Source organism: Chenopodium quinoa, unplaced genomic scaffold (assembly GCF_001683475.1).
Source record: "Chenopodium quinoa cultivar QQ74 unplaced genomic scaffold, ASM168347v1, whole genome shotgun sequence".
Lineage (NCBI taxonomy): Eukaryota > Viridiplantae > Streptophyta > Magnoliopsida > Caryophyllales > Amaranthaceae > Chenopodium > Chenopodium quinoa.
Window position 1 is genome coordinate 4,057,554 of NW_018743252.1, and position 27,561 is coordinate 4,085,114.

The 27,561-nt window shown below is 35.8% G+C and overlaps 1 protein-coding gene and 1 pseudogene across 1 annotated transcript; both read right to left on the reverse strand.

Moving 5' to 3' along the window:
• Positions 1 to 5,161: 5,161 nt before the first annotated feature.
• LOC110734877 lies at positions 5,162 to 21,251 on the reverse strand (annotated as a pseudogene).
• A 3,971-nt stretch (positions 21,252 to 25,222) lies between these two features.
• On the reverse strand, positions 25,223 to 26,653 carry LOC110734878 (serine/threonine-protein kinase WNK8-like). The gene has a single exon (XM_021915007.1). The coding sequence runs from the start codon at positions 26,651 to 26,653 to the stop codon at positions 25,223 to 25,225; it is 1,431 nt and encodes a 476-aa protein (XP_021770699.1).
• Between the last annotated feature and the right edge of the window lie 908 nt (positions 26,654 to 27,561).

Consider the following 27,561-nt stretch of genomic DNA (forward strand, 5'->3'; position numbering starts at 1 on the left):
GGACTAGGACATTAAAAACACCCAAAACAAGAATAAAACAAAACCAAACACCAGCCAAACAGCCCACAACCAAGACAGCAGCTGGACAAAAACAGTAGCTACAGAAAACAACACGTTTAGCATAAAGGCAGAACCGAGCCATCAGAAAAACAGCACAACTCAAACCAGAGAAGCAGGCATAGCAGCAGCCTGCAGCAACCTCAGCCCACCCACAGCAGCCTGCAGCATCCTCAGCCCACCCGCAGCCAAACCAGCCAAAATCTCTCCATAATAATACTATGAATTATTCAATCAAATAAAACTTTCCATCAAACCTTTTTACATTGAACAAAACATGCTATAAGCTTTTTACCTAAACTTCATTCACAAATACCACACATGCAAGCATTCTAAACTAATCATGCACTTTCGAGTATTGTCTGCCAGCATTTTCTACCAATCATGCACTTTTGAGTATTAATAATCACTGGTCAAGCAAATTTAGGCAAGCTTTAAAGAACGAAATTCAAATTACTTGAAATAAGAACTTACATTTCCTATACCCAAGTATATATGTGGATGGAGGGTCGTTGTGGAGGGGGGCCGTACGTGTGCTTGTAGTTGAGAAACCCTATATTTCAACATACTAATTACAATTACTAAAATGCAAAACAAATCCTCAAAAAAAGGCATGAATGTGAAGGAATTCAATGGAGTAATTGAAACCTAGGTATACTAGGTAGCTTACCTCGAAGATGCTTCAATGGAAGGGCGGCAATTGCGTATTGAATTGAAGATACTAGGTGGTGCGTATGGCGGCAGCTGCGTCGGGTGCTCCAATGGAATAGCAAGAAGAGGGAAGCAATGAAGAGGGACGAAGAGAAGAGGGACGAAACAGAGAAGAGAAGAGGGAACGAATTGAATGAAGAGACGTTGGAATTGAATGAAGCAGTATACTCGGTTTTTTTTTTTTTTTTTTTTTTAAATTGGCAACGGTTAACCGTTGCCAACACTTAACATTTTTTTTTAAAAAAAATTGGCAACGGTTAACCGTTGCCAACTCTAACTATTTTTTTTTAAAAAAAAAATACTCAATTGGCAACGGTTAACCGTTGCCAACTCTGAAATTTAAAATGGCGCTCATTTAAGTTGGCAACGGTTTTCATAAACCGTTGCCATAGGGGGTTGCCTATTTCTTTTTTTCTACCAGTGTAAGAATGATAAATGTACTTAATTAGTTAATAATTAAAACAATAACTATGGAGAGTAATTCACACGTTATGTTGCACACGATAGGATTACTATTTTTTCCTTTTAAAAAAAAACATTATCATCAACTGTTGCCTCAAGACAAAGACAATATAATTTCTCTACATAAGATAAATAAAATAAATAATTATAATTTACGATAAACTAAAAACACAAAATTCACAGAAGAATTAGACATAGGTTTAAAACGGATGGTAATTTATCCCTCAAATATGGTTGCTTCAACTCAAGCCAACACATCTTCCCTACTGATTGGTTTGTTGGCTATAAGTTTTTGTCGAAGTTGCTCTAGTCTCTCTTATTGAAAGAATGTGATTGAGAAATTAATTCCATATCACATATTACCGCTAAAAATTACAAATGTTTATTTATGCTCACTCCAAACACAAATTCACCTTTTACATCGATGGTGTGCCCACTAATCAACAAGAGCACTAAATCATCTTTTTTATCCAATAACCTGGAGGATAATTCTTGAGAAAAACTAATTCAAAATTACATGTACACCCGAGATCCAAAATAATTTTTTTCACGTAGGATTTTAAATAAAGGAAAATTTGCTTTTAACAGTTCCACCTTTGGCTAGTTTATTATTAATAATCCTACTTTTCAGTTATTGTCTAATAATCCCATCTTTATAGGGCATTCTCTTTTATTGGTCCCTAACCTATTGATAACCGGTTGTGATAGGTGCTACGTGTCACTTTGTGGTCAATTGAATTTTTAATTTTTTAAAAAACTAAAACTAAAATAAAAAAATATAAAAAAAAAAAACGAAAAATTACCCCAGCCTGCCAACACTCATGCCAACCCTCCCTCCCCAAAGCTCCGACCGACGCAACTCCTCCCTCGCGTCGCCCGACCCAACCCCTCTCGCGGGCCAACCCAGATCTTCTTTCCTTTCCCCCTTACCTCGCTTCAAGGCCCGCGACCACCTAAATCCTAACCTATAAAACAAATCTCCTCGCTTCGATCCCTTACACCACCACGAAACAACCCCCTTCCTTTTCCCACACCTTGAAACGGCCCCCCTTGCCGTTTTGGGGTGTGGGAAAAGGAGGGGGTTGTATTGTGGTGGTGTAAGGGAGAGATGGGTTTTTTTGGGTGTATTAGATGGAGGTGGGTGGTCGTGGCGGGGTATAAGGGGGAAAGGGAGGGGGTCGGTTGGCGGTTAAGATGGTCTCCGGGGGGTCTTCGTGGAGTAAAGAGGAGTTTTTGATAAGTTAATCCTAACTCTAGCTTGAAATTCAATAAAAGAATTTTACTCTCTTCTTTCATAAATTGAATTGTAGCTTCATAATTCATACTTGACCATTTTTGCCATAGGAATACACAAAGAATATATCATCAAATTGGTCCTTAGTGTTTCTCAAACAATGGGCAGTGGTCAATACTATAGCTAGGTCGTCTACTTGGCCAACCACAAACTCAGTCCAAAACAGGTTTGTATTACCCCGATATAATTAATATCTTAACTGTAGACTTTCTCGTATTAAGTTCAACGACTTTCAATGCATTATCAATCGAAGTAGTCATTGTTCTTTTGTTAGTTTAAAAAAAACCTACAAATACATATTCATAACAACTTTGAAAAATAATATAATTTTTAGCTTGTGTAATACAAGAGTGTTATAAGAAAAAATAAAAAATTAGACAATAAGATATGAAATAGTTTACGATACATGAATTAAATAACATTAAAATCATTTATACTATTAACAAATTACATAAATTAAAATTGCTGGTATATTATATTGCACATATTTGACACATATAATTATTATGGCTAATTTAAATTGATAGACTCTTCTAAATTTGCATATTATCTTTCTAACATTAATTTATTCTTAAATCACTATTTTTTATTTTTTAATATTTGTAACAAAACTTTTAAAAATTAAGTGGACCAATTGATCGAACTTAAACACTCGTAACATAGGATAAATACTAGAATCATGTTCTAGAAATAAATATTAAGTATATGTTCACGTACAAGTTACTATTACTCATTGTAATTTAACAAAATTTTCTCACGACAAAACTGACACACTCTTACTCAAATTCAAAACATTTACTACAATTTGTACACATTTATGTTGATTTGTGTAAAGTAATTTTTTAACCACTCTTCATTCTTTCCTAACGTGTCATCATAATTTACATACATACAAAAATATTAAGTTTCCAATTCTATTTTTAAAATCTAACTAACAAAGCCATTTCTAACAAAGTATAAAAGAAAATGTACAAAAAAATCAAACAAAAACACAAAAAAAAAACTCATAAATGTATTTGTTGACAGCATTAATCTATAAATTTTGAAAAGCCACTAGTTGGCAATTCAAAAAATATGAATAGTGCCCTTCATATTTTACGCCTGAAAAAGTTTGGCTACTATTTTAGCCATTGATTCAGCTAGAAGTTGGCAATTAAAAACATGAATTTCCTATTTTACAGAGTTCACTTGTGTTTACTTCTCTACTTGCAACTAAAAGTCATGCTGGCATATAATTGCATAATTTTGATTTTGCTTCGTCAATTCATAATTTTGGTGTGAGTTATGTTATATAAATTATGAATTGGGGAAGCAAAATCAAAATTGTAAATTATCTAATTGTAAATTATAATTATCCAATTATAAATTAGGTTAAGTAATTATTTTTATGAATTTGATAACAACAATTAATTATTTTACTAATTATGTTGGGTTGGGTTCGATTTATTAATATTTGAGCTCAGTTTGCCAATTTGATTGGAGTTTTAAACTCAATTATTTTAGTGATTATGTTGGGTTGGGTACTTTCAAATTTAATTTTTGGATACTTTCTAATTTAATTCAATTTGTTTTGTGTTAATTCAATTTAGGGTACTTTCAAATTTAATTTTTGGATAAAAGATTATGTTTTTGATTATTTGAATTTGAATAAGGTGGACGGTTTCAACTCTACATAGCAAGACTCTTGAGCCCATGAGCACACCCACATGTTAGTGAAAGTGTTGTCCCACATCGAAAGAGTGTAAAGATAAAGAAAAGTATTATGTGTATCCCACATTGAAGAAAAGAGAAAGGTATGCCTTCCTTAAAAGGCTAAGGGGCCTACTCCCCTCATTGCCATATGGTTGGTGGAACCTCGTTGGTCGTATAAAGTCGACACTTGTGACGGGTATGGCCAAACTCGTTTTTCAAAGGCCATGAACACTGCAACAAATAACATAAATAAGCAAAAAATAAAATAAAATTGGCTTAGTGTACGCAAGGTTTACTAATAGAGAATCAGTTTGACGCGCACATTAGCTAGCAACAACGGTAACATCTACTCTTATTTCCTTTACTGATTTGTGTTAATTCGAATTGCATGTTTAAGCATATGCTTAAAAAAAACAAATAAGACACTCATTGATAAGCCTTAACAATGCGTTCATATGCATTTTAATATCATCAAATAGCTCACATACGTATTTTGATTTTTTCACCATATACCCCTCAGTTTTTTTTGTTTATTCACCATATACCCCTAAAAAATTTCAAATTCACCATATACCCTAAGTTGTTACAAAAATTCACCATATACCCTTATGACAACAAGATGAATGGAATTTGGTTAATTATGCATCGAAATCACCTTAGATCTCTCCTCCCCATCCTCAAAATCACTTCTCTCCTTTCTCCAACCCCTGAAACTACTCCAATAATCATATTCGTATGATTGATTTTGTGGATAAGAAAAAGAAATTTGGGGTGGTTTAGGGGTGGGAAAAAGGAATGTGGGTGGTTTCGGGGGTAGGAGAATATATTTATAGTGGTTTCGGATCATAAATAACCCTAATGAGTGACAAAATTAACAATCATTAGTCATCAAGGGTATATAGTGTATTTTTGTGAAAACTCGGGGGCATATAAGTTAGGGGTATATGGTTAATAAATAAAAAAGTCAGGAGTATATGGTGAAAAAACCGTATGTATTTCTATCTTTAACTTGCTTTTCTTTACATTTTTACCTCATTACAAAAAAGCAAAATTAGATTTTGGCAGATATCTTTCTAAGAGAATGAATATACATTTAAATTTGGCCAATCATTAAAGACCATTAAACATATGATCATTACTGGAAAAAAAAAATATTATAATAATTAAAAAAAGTATACAAGTATGTACTTAAATGTGGAACAAATTACAAAATATTAGTAGAATTTGATGCCCTTCATAAATATGATATTTTTGATAGAGAGCTTCGATGTCTTGATGAACTTTTTTTATCATCCACTAGCATAAGCACAGGTATTTGACCGTGATCAATAAAGTCAATCTTGTTTAATCGCAAACAACAAAGCATTTGCTCAGGTAGCTCCTCGGGTTTTTGTGCCTGGTTAAAAGATATTCGGTAACGAAAATATGTCATAGATGTAAATTAGCACTTGTATATCTTAAGCTCTTTTCTCTGTTATCATTTTTTTTTATATTTTTTTTAACTTAGCTACTTTGGAGAATAACTTGGCAGAGAGGCTGAGTTCTTTTTCCAAATATATGATAAGGTTAAATAAAAAGTATACGCGTTATATGATAGTACCTGAATGGTTAAACCAAGATCAATTATGCCATTTTTCAATCTACCTCGAAAAGCTTCAAGCCCTTTCCTTGATATGTAACTGAAGCGATGAACATCCAAGTCTATCTCAAAGTAATTCTTACCCTGAAAGACAATAATGGATCGATAGAATTGTTATTTTATGATGGTCTACAATCATTATAAACTTCCGGCAACAAGAAACACAATTTTTTTTTTTTTTTTTTGTCATATGAACTCTTCTTATAGCTTTCCAACTTTTAGCATGATTTGTCATATGTTTATTGAGAAGGCAATTGACAAAATTTGGAAAATGCTGAGCAAGATAATAGAATATTTCTTCATTAGTTGGCTATGCCACACTTTCTTTATGTGTTAGTTCATGACGGAGTAACATGATTTATTTTTATATTTCGTAAATAATTAAATAAAAAATTGTAACTAGGTTGAGGCCTTTCCTAATTTAAATCCGTCTTAGAAAATAATCATTTTACATACCTTATAAAAATTGTGTTGGGGGCGTGAAAGCACAGGCTTTTCATTGTAAGATTGTACAAGCTTTTTTTCAGTAGAGCTCAAATTGAGATCTTCAGGATTAACTAAGCCTGCTATAATTTTGAGCCTTTCTCTATAAGGAACTAAATTTTCTTTCGAAAACCCTTTTACTTTCTCCATTTCATCATCAACCATTCTCTGTCATAAAACAAGTTTAGAGATTCAATGACTTATACTGTTATACAACATATAAGTACTAGTTCTAAGTTATCAATTCAATAGTTTTTTATATAGATCCATGTAAAGTAGAGAGAAAAGCAATATGCATACCCTATTAAACCTACTAAATATGTTCATTTACTTTTATTCCCCCAAACTTTTATTTGTGTTCATGAATTACAATTACCACCCATCAAATAATGGTAATGGACAATAACGATAATAAGTGCAAAAACTTTACACAATCTTGGATGAGCTAGCATTAACTTGGGAAAGAACATTGATTTTTAACTTGTTCTCATTACCACTATTTATAATCAGTTACCAAATAAATTGTAGATGAACTATATATTACAAAAATGGCAGTGAACAATCAATCACTTATACAATTTTGTGATATTATAGTTATGTGAATCAAAATTTATTTGTTGGCTAATCATTATTAATTAATTTAAAGGTATTCTCTTTAAAGGAGTATTTTCTTAGTTATTTATTTTAAGAGAATTGCACCGCTTTAACTTTTTTAATATATACGAAGTATAGTTTGTGGCATTATCGATCTTCTAAAGTTGCTCCAAATTAAATGTACCTTGATACAATCTTGGAAGTGAGGGGAGACATTCTTCTCAAAGCTTTCAGATAGTTTGAAATACAAAACAAGGCTCATTCCTTCCCCATCACTATCGCCGCCAAACATGGTTGTTGGATAAGTTGGGACCTATTACAAAAAAACACAAGTGCAAAAGAATTATTGCACGAGTATTAAGCATTTCAGGAAATTAAATTTTATATTCAAATGTAAACTAGCTAGGCATATGGATACCCTATTACCTTTATTTCAATATGTTAACAAAGTTAAAATTTTCGACACTATTCATAAACGTACGTAAATCATGCTTTATGATTTTTATACATAAGAGAACATTATTGTAGTTATGTGGGGTATTAGTAGATTTGTCTCGATAGGTATTGTCATAATAACATCATTTTATAGTTTTTACATATACTTTAAGAGACATTAACAATTATGAAATGGTAAAGCATTATTATCAATATAAAACAGTGGTAGTAAATTTACCTGTATATTTACAATGAGAATTGGAGGAACCTTCTCATCCATCCTAAAAGAGGGAAGTTCAAGATGTTGAGCAATGTGATTAATCTTTCTCTGACAAATAAACAAATCTACCCCAAATGGCTGGTGCAGGACACTTCTTCTTATCTCTACATAATAGGACATAGAAATTATTACCTTCATTCAAACATTAATAAGCATTGTAAATTATAATCGACTACCTTAAGTCTGCCCTATTCTGTTTGACACACTTTGACTAACATATTCAGATAAGTTAAATTATGATAGTATAAGTTTACATATATTATGTTGTAACATACTTATGAGGCTAGAAAATCTTAGCTATAAGCTCAGATAAGTTCCAACGAAATAAGTTTTCAAAATTAATCACACATGTAAGATAATTTCAAATTAATCGTGTCATTGTGATACCTAACTTTTTAAGAGTCGAAAAGATATGTATTAAACAATTATGAGACCGGTTTTAAAATTTATGTAAGTGAAAAAAAAAAAAAACCTAATTTGTAACAAATGATAACGTAAACTGTAATACGAAGTAACTAATATGGGATAGAGAGGTTACATACTTAAAAAATGTCTTGCCACGCAAATTGAATTTCGAAGGTGAAACTTCAACCCAACGTCCTGATATGGATTTCTGTCTATCTAAAAATGGAATTAAACGCCCTGCTCTTGGACGATATAAATAGTGCTTCAATGCACCTATATATAAATTTCAAATAGGTGATTAATACTATTAATGAACTCATCATACATGCCATATATAAATATCAAAATTGACCGATAGATATATGTTTATGTTTCATTATTTATAAAGAATGAGAATCACTTTCCTTCTATAAAAACTTGAGCTATAAAAATTAATCTAAGCATAATAAATCAATACAAAAGACGCCATTTACATTATGAGGTATATCGCAACATAAGAACAATCCAATTATATATAAGATGCACTCAAACTTGAGACAACTTAACTCGATATCTTAGTATATAAGATGAGTTGTATATGCCTTAATATGACTCTATAAGATCAAGTTTAGACTTCAAGTAAAGCTAGAGAATTCAAAGCTTGACATGTTACAAAAAATTCGGATTTCAGTAAAAGAAATTCAAGTCCATAGAAGGTAGCATGACTTGACTCATAACAAACTCACTTGACTAACAACCCTAATCTCATATACGACATTAATTTAAACACAGTAAACAAAATTAATTCTTAGAGAAAAAAAAAAAAAAAAAAGAAGTAAAATTAAGCATGAAACAATACTTAAGGATGCATGGTCATGAAAATACTTACTGCTGTCTACATTTTCAGAAGATTTTCGTTTGAAGGAAATGCTAAATATTGATGATTTTTTTTTCGGTGAGACGGTCGTTCGGAATTTTGTATGTAGCTCATGTCATTGAAGCTTAATGAAGCAAGCAATTGTGGTAGACCAGCCTTCAATATTGCCCATTTGTCTTGAGTAGTCTTCTCAAAAGAATCACACTTCTCCTTTAAATAAGTGAAGTTGTCATTAGATTGATCTAATAGCTTCTTCTTACTAGCATTAAATTGATCGACTTTTCCTGAATACCAAAAAAGTACAGAAATTTTCTATTTTAGATGTGTAACAATTATCACTAAATATAACTAAATTAAAACCACTTACATCATCTCTGTACCTACACGTGTTGTTTTTCTCATGAAAAAATTTCCCATCAAAATTATTTATGACATAATAATTTTTTTTTTCTATTGCCCTTCCAAATTCAAATGTTGGAAAAATAATTCTTTGAAATAAAAAATTATGAGTGTTAACTATCCAAGAAAAAAAATTAATTAATGACTTTTCTCACCTCTTGGAGTATGTAAGTTGTACAATTTGTTGTAAAATCAATTAGTTTATATAATATTTCATTGAAAAAATTGATTCTTTTTATTCTAAATCATATATCACATGGATACTTAATAAAAAAAAATAAAAGGTTTGATGTGCATTTCGTATGAATTACCTTCGTTATCCATCTTGAAAAAACTTCCACAATAATCTTCAAGCATATTTTCATAGTCTGTGGAGTATGATATGGAATGAGGAATTTGTCCTCCATTTGCATTATTATTATTACCTACAATTGCAGAATTATCTGAGAAAAAAAAATCGGATTGATTTGAATTCAATAAGATAACATTAGAAAATTGTTATATATTTAATTAAGCTATAACAATAAAATTTAGGAGATGTAATTACCTCCATGAACACTAGTGAATTCATCTTCCGAATCCGACTCCATTACACTAACTGAATCAAACCATGCTTCCTCCTTAGAGATACCTACACATGGTTTATATTGTGAAGTATGCTGAGCAATTAGGTTTTGATGATTATAAACTAATGATGATAATCTACATATATCTAACGTCTTTGTGAAGTCCTGCATAGGAAGAACAAGTCATGCTTGAGACAAGATACAAGAAACTCGAGCAATGACAAAGCATATATATGAGGAACATGAGCAATATATGATAAAAAAAAAATACAATAAACAAGAAAAATGATGAGCATGTTTGATAACGCTTGAAAATGGCTAAGGAACACATGAAGATAATTTTATAAATAGGTGTTTACATAAGTTAATTTCATGAGGTTAGTATCCTATGCATACATAAGATGTGTATGGTTGGAAAATTTAATATATATATGTATGCTTTGGAGTCTTTTAGTTTAGTGTTTCTAGCTGTTTCTATGTTGTAATGTTCTTTGTTGTGAATTATTGTTTGAGTTAAAATTCTTGTAAGGATCTTTAGGCTCTTTTTTGTAAAGCTATAGTTTAGATTTTTTTTTTTTTTTTTTTTTTGGAAAGGTCAGTTTAGATTAGCTTTAGTCTTAGTTTTTATTTCTTGTTTTACAAATATTAAAATACAAATATACGTAGCTTTAAGGCTATAAATTAGTTCTCTTCGATCACTTGAAGATGATAAACAAACTTTAATCTAATGTTCTCTTAAGTGTTTATGTGACGACATACATGAAGTGACTAGGGTAGAGACAAAGGGTTGAAACATATAGAAGATTTCAAGAGCAACAAGTTAGAATGAATGAACCTAAAGTAAGATCTCCCACGAGAACCAAAACAACGAAGGAACCTGAAGGTATTCTCCAACATACGAGACCTGAGCTAGAAGAAAATTTTGGTAACCTTTCCCATAAGAGCCGAAGTATGGTTCCTAAGGTGTTCCCTAATTGGGACATTGACTGCTCCCTAACATGGTGCATGTGGCAAAAAGTTCCAGAAATTAAAAGAACTTGCATTGGTTTGTGAGTTCTAGAGAAGAACGAAGGGTAGCGTACAAGTTCGCGACAACAAGTTCTGAGAAGATGAATCAGACCCTCGTTTCCTCTCTTAATTTTCCTTGCTGCTCTTCATCATCAAAACCCATCATCACAAACATTCTGCCTCAAGGTTGAAATTTGAACATATTAAGAGCGACCACTTCGAAATTCAGAGCTCCCGCTTCAAAAGACATTTGATTTTGGTCTGAAATTGAAGCTTGCGGCTGGGAACTGAGTGCGATGGAGGCTGTTGTGGGACGAATTGGAGGCGCTGGTGGTCAATTCGGCGGCTGACGGTGGTTGCAGTCATGGTGAATGCGACGGTTAGCTGCTGTTTTGCTGCTGACCGTGGTAGGAGCATAGTAGGTGGGGCGAGGGAGATGCGAGGGAGCAGAGGTGCTGCTGAATGGTGATTTGGTGGTGCGGATTTGGAGGTGGTTGGCTGTGGCCGGTGGTCCGGCACCTCTGTTGTTTGTGTCAATTAATGAAGCTGGTGATGTGGGTGTGGTGGTAAGTGAGGGAGCAAGCTGGGCGGCTCGAGGAGGGGGCTGGCGGTTGGCTGGTGGATGGGGAGGGGTTTGGATTTCTTTTATTTTTTTATTTTAAATAATTTAAAGGGTACTAATGTAAATATATTATTAATTAACCAAGATTAACCCTATTTAATCGTTTAATGATGTTTTAATATCATTAATGTTACCATTTGTTTAGTAATATTAATTCATGATTACCGTTGATAATAAAAAATTTCAGACTTTACCATTGAGAAAAAAATAAAAGTTTGTGGTTACTAGAGAGAATCTCCCTAAAATATTATATTATTAAATAAAAGATTATTTTTAGAAAAATTATCTTTTGAAGATTAGGTATCATTTTTGATGTAATATAAATATTTTCATACGTATTCATTCAAAAATGAGGTTGACATAGTGAGGTGGTCGTGCTTAACAGTTTTATCCGGCCCTCACCTTGTAGCTAAGTCAGTCCTCCTTCCTATTAGAGTTAAGTTTTAGTTCTAGCCAGTTTCAGACAAGTTTTGAGTGTCCAGCATATAAGTATTAACTCTTTATTCATGTATGTCTATATAGAGTTATCAATTAGATCTTGTGATGGGAAAAAGGGTTTTTGCGTATTCTTGTATTGGGGTATGAGAGTTCGTGAGGATTCTCGTTATTGTAACTAAGAGATTGCAAAGTGTAGGCTTGTAGAGTGGGGCCGAGTGTGTAGTGTTACAGGGGTACTACTGGGGACAACTTGATGAATATGGGATTTAAGTTGAGTGAGGAACAATTAGGTTCCTATTGAGTTCCGAGTGGGATCTGGGTTGCAAGTTCAATGTAGGAATGTGTTGTAACTAGGAGTATTTGGCCTATTATACTAACTTTTTTTTTTTTTTAAGGAAAATCCTTAGAGGGTTGAGGTTTTACTTGTAGCTAGTTGGGTCTTGGAAGGTTTCCTCAAGATCATACTTTGCATTGTCTAAGTTCCTCTCAGAATTTGTTATATATACATACTATAATTAGCTCCTCTATTGTTGTACATTGATCATCCAAATAAATAACAAAGTCATTTATTATCCTTGTTTACTTCTAGAGCAAGTAAGAAAACCTAGAGTTCATTCACTTAAAGAACCACACAGAGCATAAGTTAAACGGGATTGGTAACTTTTATGATTCTGTTCAGCTAATTTTTACATTATTAAAGATAATAAGGTATATGTATTACATTACATACGAATCAGTCTTCCATTACAATATGAGATACATTGATAAGAAAATGACTCATTCAACCATTAAAAAGGTTAGAATGAGTGTTTATAGTTAGATTTAGGGTTCTTAAAGTAAGCAAGACTAAATTTAAAGTTTGTTTAATCTAATTCATAAATTGATATCTTTGTTTTGTTACTTGACCTTTCATAATTATATAAGAAATCTAAACATCTAGTTGATAATTAATTATGATAATCATTTTCATTGAGCCAAACATTTGTTCATAAGATAATTAAGATTTAGGAAATTTTGTTACCATTAGGGCTACTTTGATTATGATGCAACTGCATTTGTCGGAGAAGAAATGATAAATTCAATACCTCCGATCTTCGAAAATCACTTGTTTCATCCTCCCCAACATCCGTATGGAGAAATTGGCTAACAGTTATGTCAGTTATAAAGCTTGTCCCGTCACCTATTGGCTTATTTTTTACATCACCAACAAAATTTGAAATTCTTCGACGATGTTTGGTGGAATGATAACGGAATTTCCTTCGCGTCCTAACGGGTTTTGTTTGTTTTGAGTAACAACCACCCATTATGCTCACTTATATCATTAAAGAGTACAAATTAAATCTAAATCACCCTTCACCAAAACTATTTGTACATGCACTAGGATTTATATCTGCACAAATTAAAAAAAGCAATTAACAAAATTAGCTAACTTAGATTTCTATTCCTTTTTAAACCAATTTTTAAGTAGATATAAGAAACTGACATACCGAGTATATATAGAGTGGTACAAATATAAATAAATAAGAAAATGTGCATGTGTGATGAAGAAGAAGAGCAATCAAAAGGATTATAATCAAAATGATTTTATCTTTAAATTAACAAAACAATCAAACAAATTCAGTAAAAATAGGGAAAAAAAAATTAGTTGACTCTATTTTGTGCAACATTGCGAAATGAATGTAAAGGTTTTGTGAAAATTGAATGTATTGTATGTAAAAATATCGCCCTTGTTTACACAACATTTTTTATATATACCCATATGTATATAAAAGTAGGTACACCCAAAGGTAATTTTTTTTTTGCTCATTTTAAGATTTTAAAATGAGCAAAATATATTAAACAAGCAGAGAATACCCTTGGATACACCTTGCATTTCACTATATATGATTTATTTTATTGTATTCACAAGATTTAGAATATAGCTTTGACCGAGTTTAGAAGGAGCCGATGAGTCTTGGATAATGCACAAGGAAGTTGAACTTGTATGTAACCCGCATTACTAACATTTAATTAAAATAAATAGATTTTATATAACCATTAAACTTGATATAAACACGAAAAGAGTTTTGTTGTATGAACTAATGTTAAGACAACAAGCATTCATATACTAAATCTCAAAATGTGATATTTATTTATATTTCATTTTGTTTTGAAAAGTTGTTAGGGTATTATGAGAATTCAATTATGCATGTTGAACAAAACATAACAACGAAAGGAACAAAGGTAATTGGTCTTTCACTTATTTATCCTTACAAAAATTATATATAAGGTATTTATTAAAATATATATGAATGAGAAATAACATAAATTAACTTGTTAACAAAAATAGGCATCAAAATGCAATCCTAGATTCCTAGATACACATATACAAATTGAACAATTTATCATTCATGTATCAATGTATCATACCTTCAACCTACATTGAAAACCATTCTTCCATCATATATATTTTTTCAAAAGCATGAAAACATTACTAATGATTGCATGTCAAATTGATTTATTAAGCACCCACAATTCAATATTAATGACATAATTAAAATAACACATAATCATCGATATTTAGATATAAAAATTTGAATAACTTTTTCTGAACAACTATGGTACAATTAATAGTCAAAAATGAAGAAAATATACAATTTATACCTTAAATAAAATAACAAACATTCAAAATATTTTTGGAAAATGCAAAATCGAAAAGTTATGATACCTCAAAAAGTGAAAACCATAACAAAAATCGTGGGACGATGAACATGTCGATATTGGTTTTCCCCTTATCCTTATCAGATTTACATATCAAAGAGAAATAATGTAAAAGAAAAATGGAACTTAAAGATGTAAGATAAATTTTGAAAAGAATGACTATGAAATTTTTGCAACTGAAATTGTGCCTCTTTTTCCTAAAAAAAGATATTTATTTGATGTTACACCCTCAAAAGGGAGTTTATCCCTTCCAAGTTTTACGTTGTTGCAAACTTTTAATTTGGTGTCTAAATTTTACATATATAAACAACTTAATTAACTACAAAGTCTACTGGCTAGCATAGGGCCACCACATGCACAAGAGGAGAGAGATAGAGAGGATTGGATTTGAAAGCAATGTAATTGTTGCTTCTTATTAGGTGCCTCTATTTCAATAACATAGGCATTAATCCATCCGTTTAAAAAAAATTAACACGTTTGACTTTTTTTTTTCACTATTTCTATACTATAACGTTAATTTTTTTTTAATGTATTAAAAAAAAAAGGAAAAATAGACTTTATTAATCCCAACTATTAGGATTTACTTCAAACAATTCCAACTAAGGTTTATTATCTAATAATCCCAACTATGCTATAACTTTGCCTCTAATGGTCCCAATGACCTGTAACCTGCTGAAGGAGTATTTTTTTTTTAGTCATGTGTCAGCATGTGATTGGTCTAATATTAAACAAAATAAAAAAAATAAAGGAAAAAAAACTAAAAATCATTCCCAGCCACCACCACCCCTTCCCCCACCATGAAACCCTAGACCAACCCCTAGCTCACAAGAAATCGGTCGGCCGCCCTAACCCCCTTAAAATGGTCAACGGGCCCTCCCAACCCCAATACCACCAGCCACAATCCACCCCACCACCTAAACCACCCCCTCCTTTCCCTCCCTCCTCGTCGGAAAACAAAAAAAAACCTTCACATTTTCACAGCAAACTGCAACCAACTCCACCGCCTAATAATTAACACACCTAAGAGTGAGCAAATCGGGTACCCGGTCAATTTTTAGGACCCGAACCCGGAATTGGTTAGGACCGGGTCCTAAAATTCAAAACCGGAATTGGAATTGTTTCAACCGGGTCCTAAAATTTAGGACTTGGAATTGGAACCACCGGGTACCAATTTAGATTTCGGGTACCCACTTATGTATACAATTGTTAAAATATAATATAAATTATAATACTTATTTTAGTATATTTTCATTTTTAGAGTTTAACACTTGTATTTATATGTGCATTAATTTTACTTATGTTAGGTATTAATAATATTTTTTTTTTCATTTTACCAACTAGATACATTTAACATTATTTAATATTTAAAAACTTATTTAGTGTAACATATGTTGGGTAATCGAGTACCCAACCGATTTCGGGTCCAAACAATCGAGAATTAGAATTGGAACCGGTTGTAACCGGTTCCTTAATTTATTACCCAGAATTGGAACCATCGGGTCCAATTTCGGTTCCGGACCCGCCGGTTCCTAACAGGTTCCGATTCCAATTCCGGGTACTTGGAATTTTTGCTCACCCCTAAACACAACCGCAGGTTCGCAGCACTTGCATTCCCCACCTCGCACCAACAACAACGATTGTTGGCCGCCACCAATTCAAACCTATTCAAACAATTGCCGGAAGGGAGGGGCTGGTTTTGGGTTGGGAATGGGCCGACTAGGGTAGTTTTGGGGGTGTAAGGAGGGGCTGGCTGGTCTTGGGGGTTAAGGGAGGTGGCTGGCCATTTTCCGATGGGTGGGTGTTTTGCCTTGGGTTTCACGGTGAGGGGGTGGTGGCTGTTAGGTTTTTTGTTTATTTATTTATTTATTTTTATAATTTTAGATAAATCACATGGTGACAGGTGCATTGGTTATTTGTTACAACAAGGTGTTGATTTGGTGTTAACCGGTTGGGACCACTGGAGGCAAAGTCATAGCATAGTTGGGATTATTAGATAATAAACCTTAGTTGGGATTGTTAGAAGTAAATTGCCAATAGTTGAAATTATTAATTAAAGTGTATTTTTCCTTAAAAAATACTTTATCATAAAATATTCTGTTTAAAAATAGGTATTAATATAAAGTTTCATGATATCAACTTTTGAAATTTTTTTTACTAATATTTAATCATATATTTAAGGTCAAACTAATTAATGTATTGGCATGTGTGCAAGGTAGTAAAGATTCACAACCGAGACTAGGAAAAATAGAGATAAAAGAGAAGGAGAAAATAGGAAGAATAGTAAATGAAAACTTCACAAAATAGAAGTAATCTAGAGGGAAACGAAAAATTCTCCCAAGGAAGAAACATTAAAGGATTTAGCAAATTTTGATAAGCCTACACATTTGTTTCAAGCTAATTTAAGGTGGCTCTTCCCATAGAGTGTAAAATGACGAATTTAGAAATATTATTGTTTCTAGAAACAGAATACTCCTCGGAGTGTTAGGGTATGGTATCAAGTTATCCAAAAGACTAAGTCTAAGTATTGTCCAAATGTCCTTCGGCTCCGCCTAGCAAAGGTATGTCTTGAGAGCTCTGCCTTGCACAGGTATGTCCGAGAGCTCGGCCTGCAAAATAGAGAAGGTTAGCTGCCTTGGGGGTGTAACTCGGAAAAACCCCTCCAATTCTTAAGTCAGCAAGTGTACTTTCTAGAGAGAGAAAGTAGAGAGAGAGTATTTAGAAAGAGAAAGTAGAGAGAGAAGGAGAGAGAATTGGAAAAAAGTCCCTCATTAATGAATGATGAGCTATTTATAGATGTACTTTTCAGGTGGCAGATTTAGGGGTGAAACTAATGCGGTTTAAAACTGAACCAAACCGCAAACTAAACCGAATTAGAAATGTGGTGTGGTTTTTTTTTTCTAATATGGTTCGGTGCGGTTTGAAGAATCCTAAAACCGAATTAATATGGTTTTGTTTCGGTTTTAAGATTTGAAAAACCAAAAACCGAAATCCAAACCGAATTATGGCTCACATCCAAATTATAGCTTAGCCCAATACTAATTACTACCCTACATATATAAAGCCAAAAAATAATAAAATTTGTGTTTTTTTTATGTCTTAGAATGTCAACTAATGTGGGCGATGTTGGAGTAAATGACCAGTTAGATGAAGCAAAAAGGAAAAGGACGAAAAATTTCGGTGTGGTCCGATTTTCTTTTGAAAAATCGAATTTAAAACGGTGTGGTTTGGTTTGGTTTCAATAATAATATGGTGCGGTGTGGTTTGATTAATCCCAAAACCGAATTAATATGGTTTGGTTTCGGTTTGGGCTATAAACCACACCACAAACCGAACTTTCACCCCTAGGCAGATTTGTACTTCAATGGAAAGATTAAGGGAAAATCCATACTTTACAATGACTAATGATGGGATGGATCATAGAGGGGTATTTTTGTCATTTCAGGTCATTGGGCTTAGGACAATGGACTAGGCCCAAACATTTAGCCCCACACGTGAGATGTGAATGAAATCGTATGAAGTTCGGATGTCATGCAAAATGAGTGAAATTGAGGCGGAGAAGTTGTCATATGTACCGGAATAGCCTTTTAGGCATACCCGAGGGCTAAAACGAGCCCCACGCGACTTGCAAGGGTGAATACCAGCCCCAAGCAATGCATTAGTGGTATTTTAGTTGCCATAGCTGAGCTATTTTGAGAAATCGTCTAAGAGCTAAGCCTGATACTTGATTGACGGCTTACAAACAACTGAGAATTTCTTTCTTTTTTGTATAATCTTCTGCGGGTCGAGCCCCTGAACATTGCTGAAGGCATGACTTGTCTTGATTTTCGGCTAAGCTTTGTATTAAGAATTAATTGATGACAACTGAATGCTAATTATCTTGTAATTAAGCTTAATCCTCCATTAGTGATATTCTGGGCTCAAGTATCACCTAAGCCCATTTGAACCAGGGTTTTGAGGAGATCACTTCTCCTTGGCTTTGAACATATGAATTCCCATATCATTCTTATTTGCTTCATACCTCCCTTAGAGAAATTCACATGATTCTCTCCAATTTTCTCCCAAATTCCTTGAGAGTTTGAGTGTTCAAGTCACATCGCTCGGATTCATCCAAGTTCATCAAGATCTTCGAAGGTAAGTGAAAGATTTCCAACTTTTGATTCGTTTTTTGTAAATTCGAAAGCTATTTGGTGTTTATGTACTTGTGAAATTTCGAATTTCTTATTTGCCAAGCCGAGGTTTTTTTTTTTTTTTTTTTTTTTTCCAAATTTCGGCTAGGCTGGGTTGAGGATAGGAAGCTTTATGTGCTAGAATTTCCGGTTTGAAAGGCTGAGCTATCGGCATAGGTATGAGGGGTGCGAAGCCGAGCTTTAAATATTTGAATGGGAATTGAAGGTGAATGATGCCAGGGCTGAGACAAGTCGGGAGTTAGGTTAAGGAAGAGGAGAGGAGTGCAAGCGGAGGGCTGATTTTAGGTGGTGCATCTCGATGCCGAGTGGTTGGGTAGATTAGGCCGAGTGAACAGAGGTTTTAGAGGGAGAAGCAAACCGAGCGCTAGGCCTGGTTGAGAGGATGCTGACTGCCGAGCGCTCGGCGTGATTAGCGAGGTATGAGGGAGGTGATAGCGGTATGGGAAGCCGAGGGCTTCGGGTATGCGTAACGATGGGCTGAGAGCTCTGGGTAATGCCGAGGGCTTGTTTTGCAGGCCGAGCGCTCGACTTATGGCCGAGGGAGTTATAAGGCGAGGATGCCGAGGGCTTGGGGTTGCCTTGCTCTAGGTATGCTAAGCCCTCGGTTCTACTAGTGCATCCGCCTTTTTCTTTTCTCTCTCTTTTTTTTTTAAATTGTTGACTGCCGACATTTCAAACCTAGAGTCGGGTTGGCCGAGAGCTAGGTTTGGCTGAGCGAAATGTCAAGGGGGTAAGAGGCCAAGGGACTCGGCTTGCTTGGCATGCGAGTGGATCTGTCCGAGGGCTTAGGTGTCGAGAATTTTCACGCCTAGCTCTCGGTCTGAGGCTGTATGCCCAGGTTAATTAAGTGCGATGAGGGTGCCGAGGGCTAGGCTCTATGCCGAGGGCCTTGATGCCGACTAGGCCAAAGACTTGCATTTTTAAGAGGGTAGTAGGCCGAGCGTTGGGCTGTAGAAGCGTTCAAGTGCTAGGCCTGGGTCATGATAGCCGAGAGAGTAGCAGCAGGCCGAGGGGATAACTACAGTGTCGAGGGCCTGGCCAGGCATACCGAGGGCCTGTGCGTGCTGGTCGGGCGCTCGGGTTGCTCGGGTAGCGGGAGTGCGTGCTGGCGCTCAGCTTGCTGTAATGGCCGAGGGCCTATTGCGATAGCTTAGGGCCTTTTTTGATGGCCGAGGTTGTGCTGCCTAAGAAGCATGCCGAGGGCCCGGGTTGCCGAGGGGGTATGAGGCATGCCCGAGAGCTAGGTTGAGGGAAGATGCGTCAAGTGCCTCGAGTTTGCTAGCTTCGTTGGCATTTATTATTGCTTGAGTTGAGAGCTCAGCTTTTTATGAGAGTTTACATATAACATTTATCTCCGCTAGGTTTGATCTTCGAGAATTTTTCTAATACTTGAAATTTTGTTGATGTTGTAGGAGTACCTCGCCCCGGGGTGAGCTTGATTTGCTTCAAGATAAAATCTACCGGCCCTTCTGATCACCACATGGTGAACATCCAATACTTAATTTTTTAAACTATAAGTATCATATCTTCAGGTTTAGTAATTGTTTGCTATTTTTCTTTGTATGCTTGAATGTTCCTCAGCTGCGCTATTGATGATGTTTAGGCTTAGAGGCACGCCTGTCGTGCTTTTGTATGTACATTAGAACATCCTTTGGGTAATCTTGAGTTGAGTTGTGCATGTGTTATGAACGACCAAGGGACTCTAGATTATCCGAATTCTTTCCCCAACCATATGTCTTATGACTTATCCAAGGATATCTAGTCGGGTGGGAGGCTTGTAACAAATGTGATTTGTAGTAGTGTTGATTCATCTATTCCTTCGGGTGTGCCACCTTCTTACATGCCATCCCCTCCCCCTGAGCATGATTTAGGCTTTGATTATTATTTGCCTCCTTCCCTTGGGAAGTTTCTCTTGCACGTGAATCGACTGCTAGGGTTTGTTTGAACAGATTGCTTATTGACGAAGTGGTGACTATGTCAAGTGAGGATGATACATCTACTTCTTCTCTTGGGGCGCCGATGCCCTTTAGGCCGCCTGTTAGGAGGATTAGACCCTCTATGTGCTTCCCCACCGCCGCTTGGCTTAGATCTTTGTCAGATGGGACTAAGCATTTGCAAACCCAATATCATATTAAGGAACCCTTTCTCATTTCTCCCCCTAGGGGTGATAACACTGTAGATAACCCTCTGCCTGGGTGTATAGCTGTATGTAAGGATTGTTTGGATAATAGGTTGAGGTTTCTCCATTTGTTGAGGAATTGTTGATAGAATATAACTTGTGCATTACTCAGCTCGTCCCCAACTCTTGGCTGACAATAAACACCTTCATAGCAACTTATAGTATATTAGGCGTACCTAGTACCATAACCGCCTTTAGGAACACTCATAGACTTCAGGAGATCCCAGGCAATGCAGATAGCCATGGCTGGTATGCTTTTCATGATAAGGAGTTCTACTTTACCATACACACCAAGCCTTTCGAACTAAAAGAGGTCCGCCATGCCTTTCTTTTTATTTTTCATGTGGGGGGTTGGAGGATATATACCTCGAGACCATAGCGGCTTGCCTAGGTTTGGTTTGAACTACAATGTCCCTGTCATGGGTGTTGATGAAGTTGTGGGTGCTATTTGGCTGCAATCCATTAAGGAAAAAGGATCGAAAGAGAAGTGTCCAACCATGTGGATTTTGAAGGATAGACATTTCAAGAAGGATTGTTTCTTGAGTGTCGTGGGCCTGAGCCACACTTATGATAGGGGTAGGATTTGCTTTTGTTCATTTAAAAGTTTCTAACTCCTTATGTATTCCTCCCCGGGTTTTATGACTAACATGCTTACTTGCAGGTGTTGCATATAGTCAATTGAAAGACAAGCTAAAGAGGAAGATGGCTGCTGCAAATTACCGAGCTGCAAAGTTCAAAGTTGCCTTGAACAAAGGAGATATGAGCATTCCTCCTCCTCCTCCCCCGGTATGCATCTTGTTCTTTTATGGAGTTTGTTTTCATTCCCAACCGCTTGCTCGCTTTGTCTTAATAACTTGTGCTTTTCTTTTTTAGAACCCAAAGAGCATGAGGAAGCTAGCCACGACGGCCGAAGGATCCTCCCAAGCTACGACTGTTGAGATGGAGGATCAGGGATCCCTCCAAGCTTATCCTGTCGTATCTCAGCATGTTGAGAGCTATGAAGCCAGAAGAAGCAGGTCTCAGGGCAAGCGTACTCGAGTTGATGAAGGCGGGGATGAAGATGAGGTCGAAAAAGAGGATGTAGGTGAGGGCCCTGCGTATTTATTTTCGAGGTCTTTCTTGACTCATCTCCAAGCAAGTCACTGGCCCATGGTGCAAGAGTTCATGTCTCGCTTTTCCACCACGAATGATAAGGCAGAGGTTAGGAGGAACCCGGACAAGACCCTTCTTAGTGCTTTTGATGGTTACCTGAAGGTACTTGCCATTTTTTATATGTCACAATTACTTTCCCTTCCTTTGGGTAGCTTGAGTTAACTGTTTATTCTTAATGTAGGCCGGCATGACTATGGCGGTGCTGGCTAGGGAATTTTGGAGGAGCGCTCAGCAGGATGTCGAACAACTTTGGAATGAGCTTTCGGGGGCTAGAGATGAGATTCATCGGTTGAAGGAGGACCTCAACTTGGCCAAGGTGGAGTTGGATAAGGCCTGGAAGGATCTTTCTGATGTCAATAAGGCTGGAGGTGCTTGAATCAGGACCCTTGAGGCTAACGTTGATGCTGCAGCCAAGGAGAAAGACAAGGTGACTAGAGAGCTTAAGAAGAAGAGGACTGAGCTGATAAAAGTGAATCAGGAGTTGGCCGAGGCTCAGGAGAAGGTGAGCAGCCTCACCCAGACTTAGGAGGAGGTGATTGCTGCATGGAAGGCGACCCCGACTTTTGAGGAACTTAAGGCCAGCCTGGGATATGAGGCCTTTGAGGCCGGTGTTGCTGATGCTCAGAGCCATCTGGAGACGGTCTTTGAGGCCCTAGGGTTACTGGAGTTATCCTGCGGTGCAGGATAAGGTAGAAGCTCTTATTGCGGAGGCCGAAGCGGAGGCATAGAGGAGGGCTTTAGCTGAGCAGGGCCAGCCTGGCCATCTTGATGAGTAGTTGCCCCGGCTTGGCTCCTTACATTTAATTTTATTTACTCATCTTCTGTTCTTAGACTTGTAGTGTTTTTATGTTTTTGAGATGTATTTGAACATGTAACACTTGATTTACCTGCTTGATGAACATTTTATCTCTTAGCTTAGCTTTTGATATTTAATGAAATCACATGTCCTCGGCTTTTCCTGGTTGTATTTGCACCTTGTCTAACGCTTATGAAGTGTTGCCCTTTATGGGCTATTCTTGCATTTAGAGCACAATGAGGGCTTAACGAGCCCCATGTTATTGATTCACGAGAGAGGCGATATCTTGTATTTATGGAGACTCTTATCATAAACGAAAGAGAGTTTGCTTTTTTATACAAGCCGAGGGGCTAAACGAGCCCCAAGTTATAGATGTCTGATACTTAGGCTATCCGACAGTAGGGATAGGCTAGGGGCTAAAACGAGCCCCAGGCAAGTTGTACGAGAGCTGGGCTATCCCCATTCCTAAGATAAGCTGAGGGCTAAACGAGCATTAAGTTATTGAATGTGTGAGAGCTGCGCTATCCCTTTCTTGGGATAGGCTGAGGGCTAAACGAGCCTTAAGTTATTGAGGGTGTGCGAGCTGCGCCATCCCTTTCTTGAGGTAGCCTGAGGGCTAAACAAGCCCGGAGTTATTGATGACTTTGCCTATTTGAGTATAGGCTAGCATCTTGCCCTAAACATTGGTACAAACTTGTATGTTATCTCTCTTCAAGGTTTTTGTTGATTTGGGCTGCCAGCTGCTCCAAATCCCGGCGGGTGACTACTGAGGGCTAGTCATCTCTCCAACAGGCTCGCTGCAAGCTTGGGTATGATTTCCTCGACTACTTGTTTATGCTGAGCCTAGAGAATCGGAGCTTGTCTATTAGCATCTTGATACGTGCGGGGACGCCTAGCATTCACCATAGCTTTTTGTTCGTTATCCCCACAGACGGCGCCCCCTGTTTCTTGAAATAGAATACTTCCCGGAGTGTTATGTTAGGGTATGGTATCAAGGTGTCCTAGAGACTAAATCCAAGTATTGTCCAAATGTCCTTCGGCTCCGCCTAGCAAATGTATGTCTTGAGAGCTCCGCTTTGCCTAGGTATGTCCAAGAGTTCGGCCTGCAAAACAAAGAAGGTTAGCTGCCCCAGGGGTGTGACCCGGAAAAGCCCCTCCGATGCTTAAGTCAGCAAGTGTACTTTCTAGAGAGAGAGTCTTTAGAAAGAGAAAGTAGAGAGAGAAGGAGAGAGAATTGGGAATAAGTCCCCTCATTAATGAATAATGAGCGATTTACTTCTCAGGTGGCAGATTTGTACTTGAGTGGACAGATTAAGGGCAAATCCGTACTTTGCAATGACTAATGATGGGCCGGATCATGGAGGGGTATTTTCGTCATTTCAGGTCATTGGGCTTAGGACAATGGACTAGGCCCAAACATTTATTATTTGTTGAAATTTTTTTAATTTGGCCTATTTATCTAATTTGAAATACTAATTTAATTTTCTTTTCAAAAAAAAAAAACAAAAGAAATACTAATTTTATAGAAACATAAGTTTACATATATAGTGAAAAAATGATGAACTTTACGTTAGAGGCTTAATTGATCCTAATTGCTTCAAGGTCCAATGGCTCTGCCCTACTCATCTATCCTTCTCTCTTACTGAATTTTAGAGGAGCTGAGGTTGCATAAACAAATTCAAATTTACCCTCACTTATACCCTATTACTCGATATGACACGATACCGCTAATTACCAACTCTAATTGTCGTACTAATTAAATTTAATCTGGCGCAAGTTGAACACTTTATTTAAAAGTCTAATAACTTGAATTAATTTATAACCCGTGCTTAAGACACTTAATAGTAGGTTAGTGAGTAATGAGATGAGAGGAATAGAGGATTGATAATTGATTGTTAAGTAAACAATTTCTTGAAAGGAAAGAAAAACAAATTAAATTGCAGTCTCAAATTATATACAATCTTATAATATAACTAACACACCAATGTTCATATATCTCAATCAAACACTTACAAATGACAATCAATATTTGGACCTAAAACAGAGAAATCATACTTATTGACACACTAAGTATCACTAACATACCTAAAATTATTGAGAAAGTTTTGTATTATGACATAAAGGAAACTACGAAATTAAAGTCTAATTTTGTACTAAAACAATCAAACTGTTAACTAAGCTACAGTTTACTACTGCCTAGAAATGACAGCATTCGAAACCAACTATATTCTATCTTTCCCTCATTGTAATTATTCCGATCAGACGTTTCACCTTAATAGACTTTCCGGATTTCTCAGACCCATTTCATCAGCTACTTGTCGAGCATTTTCAGAAGATGCAGATGAGTTTCTGTCGTCGATATCACCCTCAGCATTTACACTACCTGTGTTATCGGCAATATCACCCTCAGGAGGATTTACAATACCTGTGTTATCGTCGATATCACCCTCAGGAGGATTTACAATACCTGTGTTATCGTCGATATCACCCTCAGGATTTTCAATACCTGTGGTATCGTCGATATCACCCTCAGGATTTTCACTACCTGCGTTATCGGTGATATCAACTTCATCAGCTGCAACAGGTGGGTGATATAATCTCAGTAGTTCCAGTCTCACACCAAGTGATACAGCTTCTTCGTCTGACAGGCCAGCTTCTGTTCTGATTACATTCATCATTTGCAGAATTGTATCAGTTTCGAAACGGAACACAAAATCATCAATCTTAACTTCAGTAGTCCTCAATGTCACAGACATTAGTTCACTGTCCAACTTTTCTCCAACAAATGCAAATTTCGTATATTCTTCGTTGAGTTCTGCAATAAAAGGCGGTCGTTCTTGTTCTCTAACCCCCTGATCACTTGTGTCAGCAGGCGATACATTCACAGATGGTACTGATGCTGCTGCAGAACCTGCTGCAGTAGTAGTACTCAGTTCAAGAAACCGATCATTCAGGAGATCAGTAACTGTAGGCCTAATTCCTACATCAGCTGAACACCTCTGAATGAACCTCTGAAGCTCTTCGTCTGTCACATTGTTTAACTCTCGTAATCTTCTGTCAACTGTTTCATCATTCAGCATCTGCAGCACACACACCCCAAAAGAGTGCATCTCAGACAGTGCAAGTTCAGCAGCACCAACAGTATCACTACTCTCTGTACTAGTCCCCGGTAAAACAAACGCCGCAAAATTCACATCCCCTATCTTAACCGTGCCTGAGTCCCCAACAACACATATGTTTTCCAACTTCAGACAACTGTGAATAACAATCCGCTCACGTTGATTGTGAAGAAATTCAAGCCCTGTTAGAATCTGTCGACACCAATTCTTGATCAATGGATCACCTTCTTTAATATCATGTTTCTTGGTGTAGTATCTCAAATTACAAGAATAAAGCTCAGTAATTATGTTACATGTCAATTTATTTTGTGGACTAACCCAAGAATGGTAGCATTTTAGTACATTTTCATGGTCTAAATTCTTCAACAAGGAATCTTCTCGAAGCAAACCAAGAGTACAATCATCTTTTAGAAATTTCTTTTTCCAAGCAATTTCTATGCCATTAATCTCATCATATCCTAAGAAAACTACTTTATATTGGCCTTGATCGATGATAATGTTGTACCTTGAGTATTGCCCTGTCGGATCTTTCTCCATAATCGTGTAATCATCTCCTTCTCGTGAACTCGAAGCCGCCATTACTAGTTAATAACAACAGCAAAACAGAACTAATGAAAGATTTGTAATAGAATAAAGTAAATTTTTGTAATAAAGATGGAATTTTTGTAGGGTTTGTAGAAAAAACAGAATATTTGAAATGGGTTGATGATGAAATGAATTATAACAATGAAATGATAGTGTAGATGTTTATTTATAATGGTAGTGTTTGGTTGTTACTTGAAAGCCAAAATATATTTAAGCCGATTGATCTAAATTTTATCCATTTGTTATAGTTAGTTAAGTCGGTTAATCATTTATCAGGATCAGGAAATCGATAATGCCCTTTCTTGATTTTTTTTTATTTTTTTTTATAAAATTTATTTATTTATTAATTTTTATAAAATTTCTTTGATTTGCCTTTTATTTAAGAAAGATTTGTTTTATTTAATTTTATTTTTTTTAAGTGACTTATTTGTTCTAAGAGAAAAAAAAATTATTATTTAACATCGTTTCAAAGTGTAAACTAGTGTGTGTCTCGGGGGATGCCCCAGATTGCTAGTTTGTACTTTGTACTTCTTTAATTTGATAATTATGTTCAATTGTTTGTATAGTTAGTGTGTGATCTGGGCGTTGCCTCGAATGTTACGGTTTTTTTACCTCATATATATTTATTTCTAATCTTGTGAAGAATAAATAACTTAAATAACCTCTAATTTGAAAGCAATATATAATGTTAATTATGTGAAATTTAAAACACTAATATAAGTTGGTTGAGATGGTAAGTGTATAACCTTTATTTGTGGGAGGTTGCGGGTTCGAATCTAATCAAACCATAATTTATTTATTCAATGAAGTTGCAAGCTTACGTGTCGCACCTACTTACTTAGGTACTACTCCTTGGTAGACCTGGCAAATGGGTCGAGTCATTTCGGGTTGGGTATCGGGTC

Excerpts from the sequence above, each read along its gene's own strand:
- LOC110734878 (XM_021915007.1), bottom strand. The coding sequence starts at position 26,653 with ATGGCGGCTTCGAGTTCACGAGAAGGAGATGATTACACGATTATGGAG.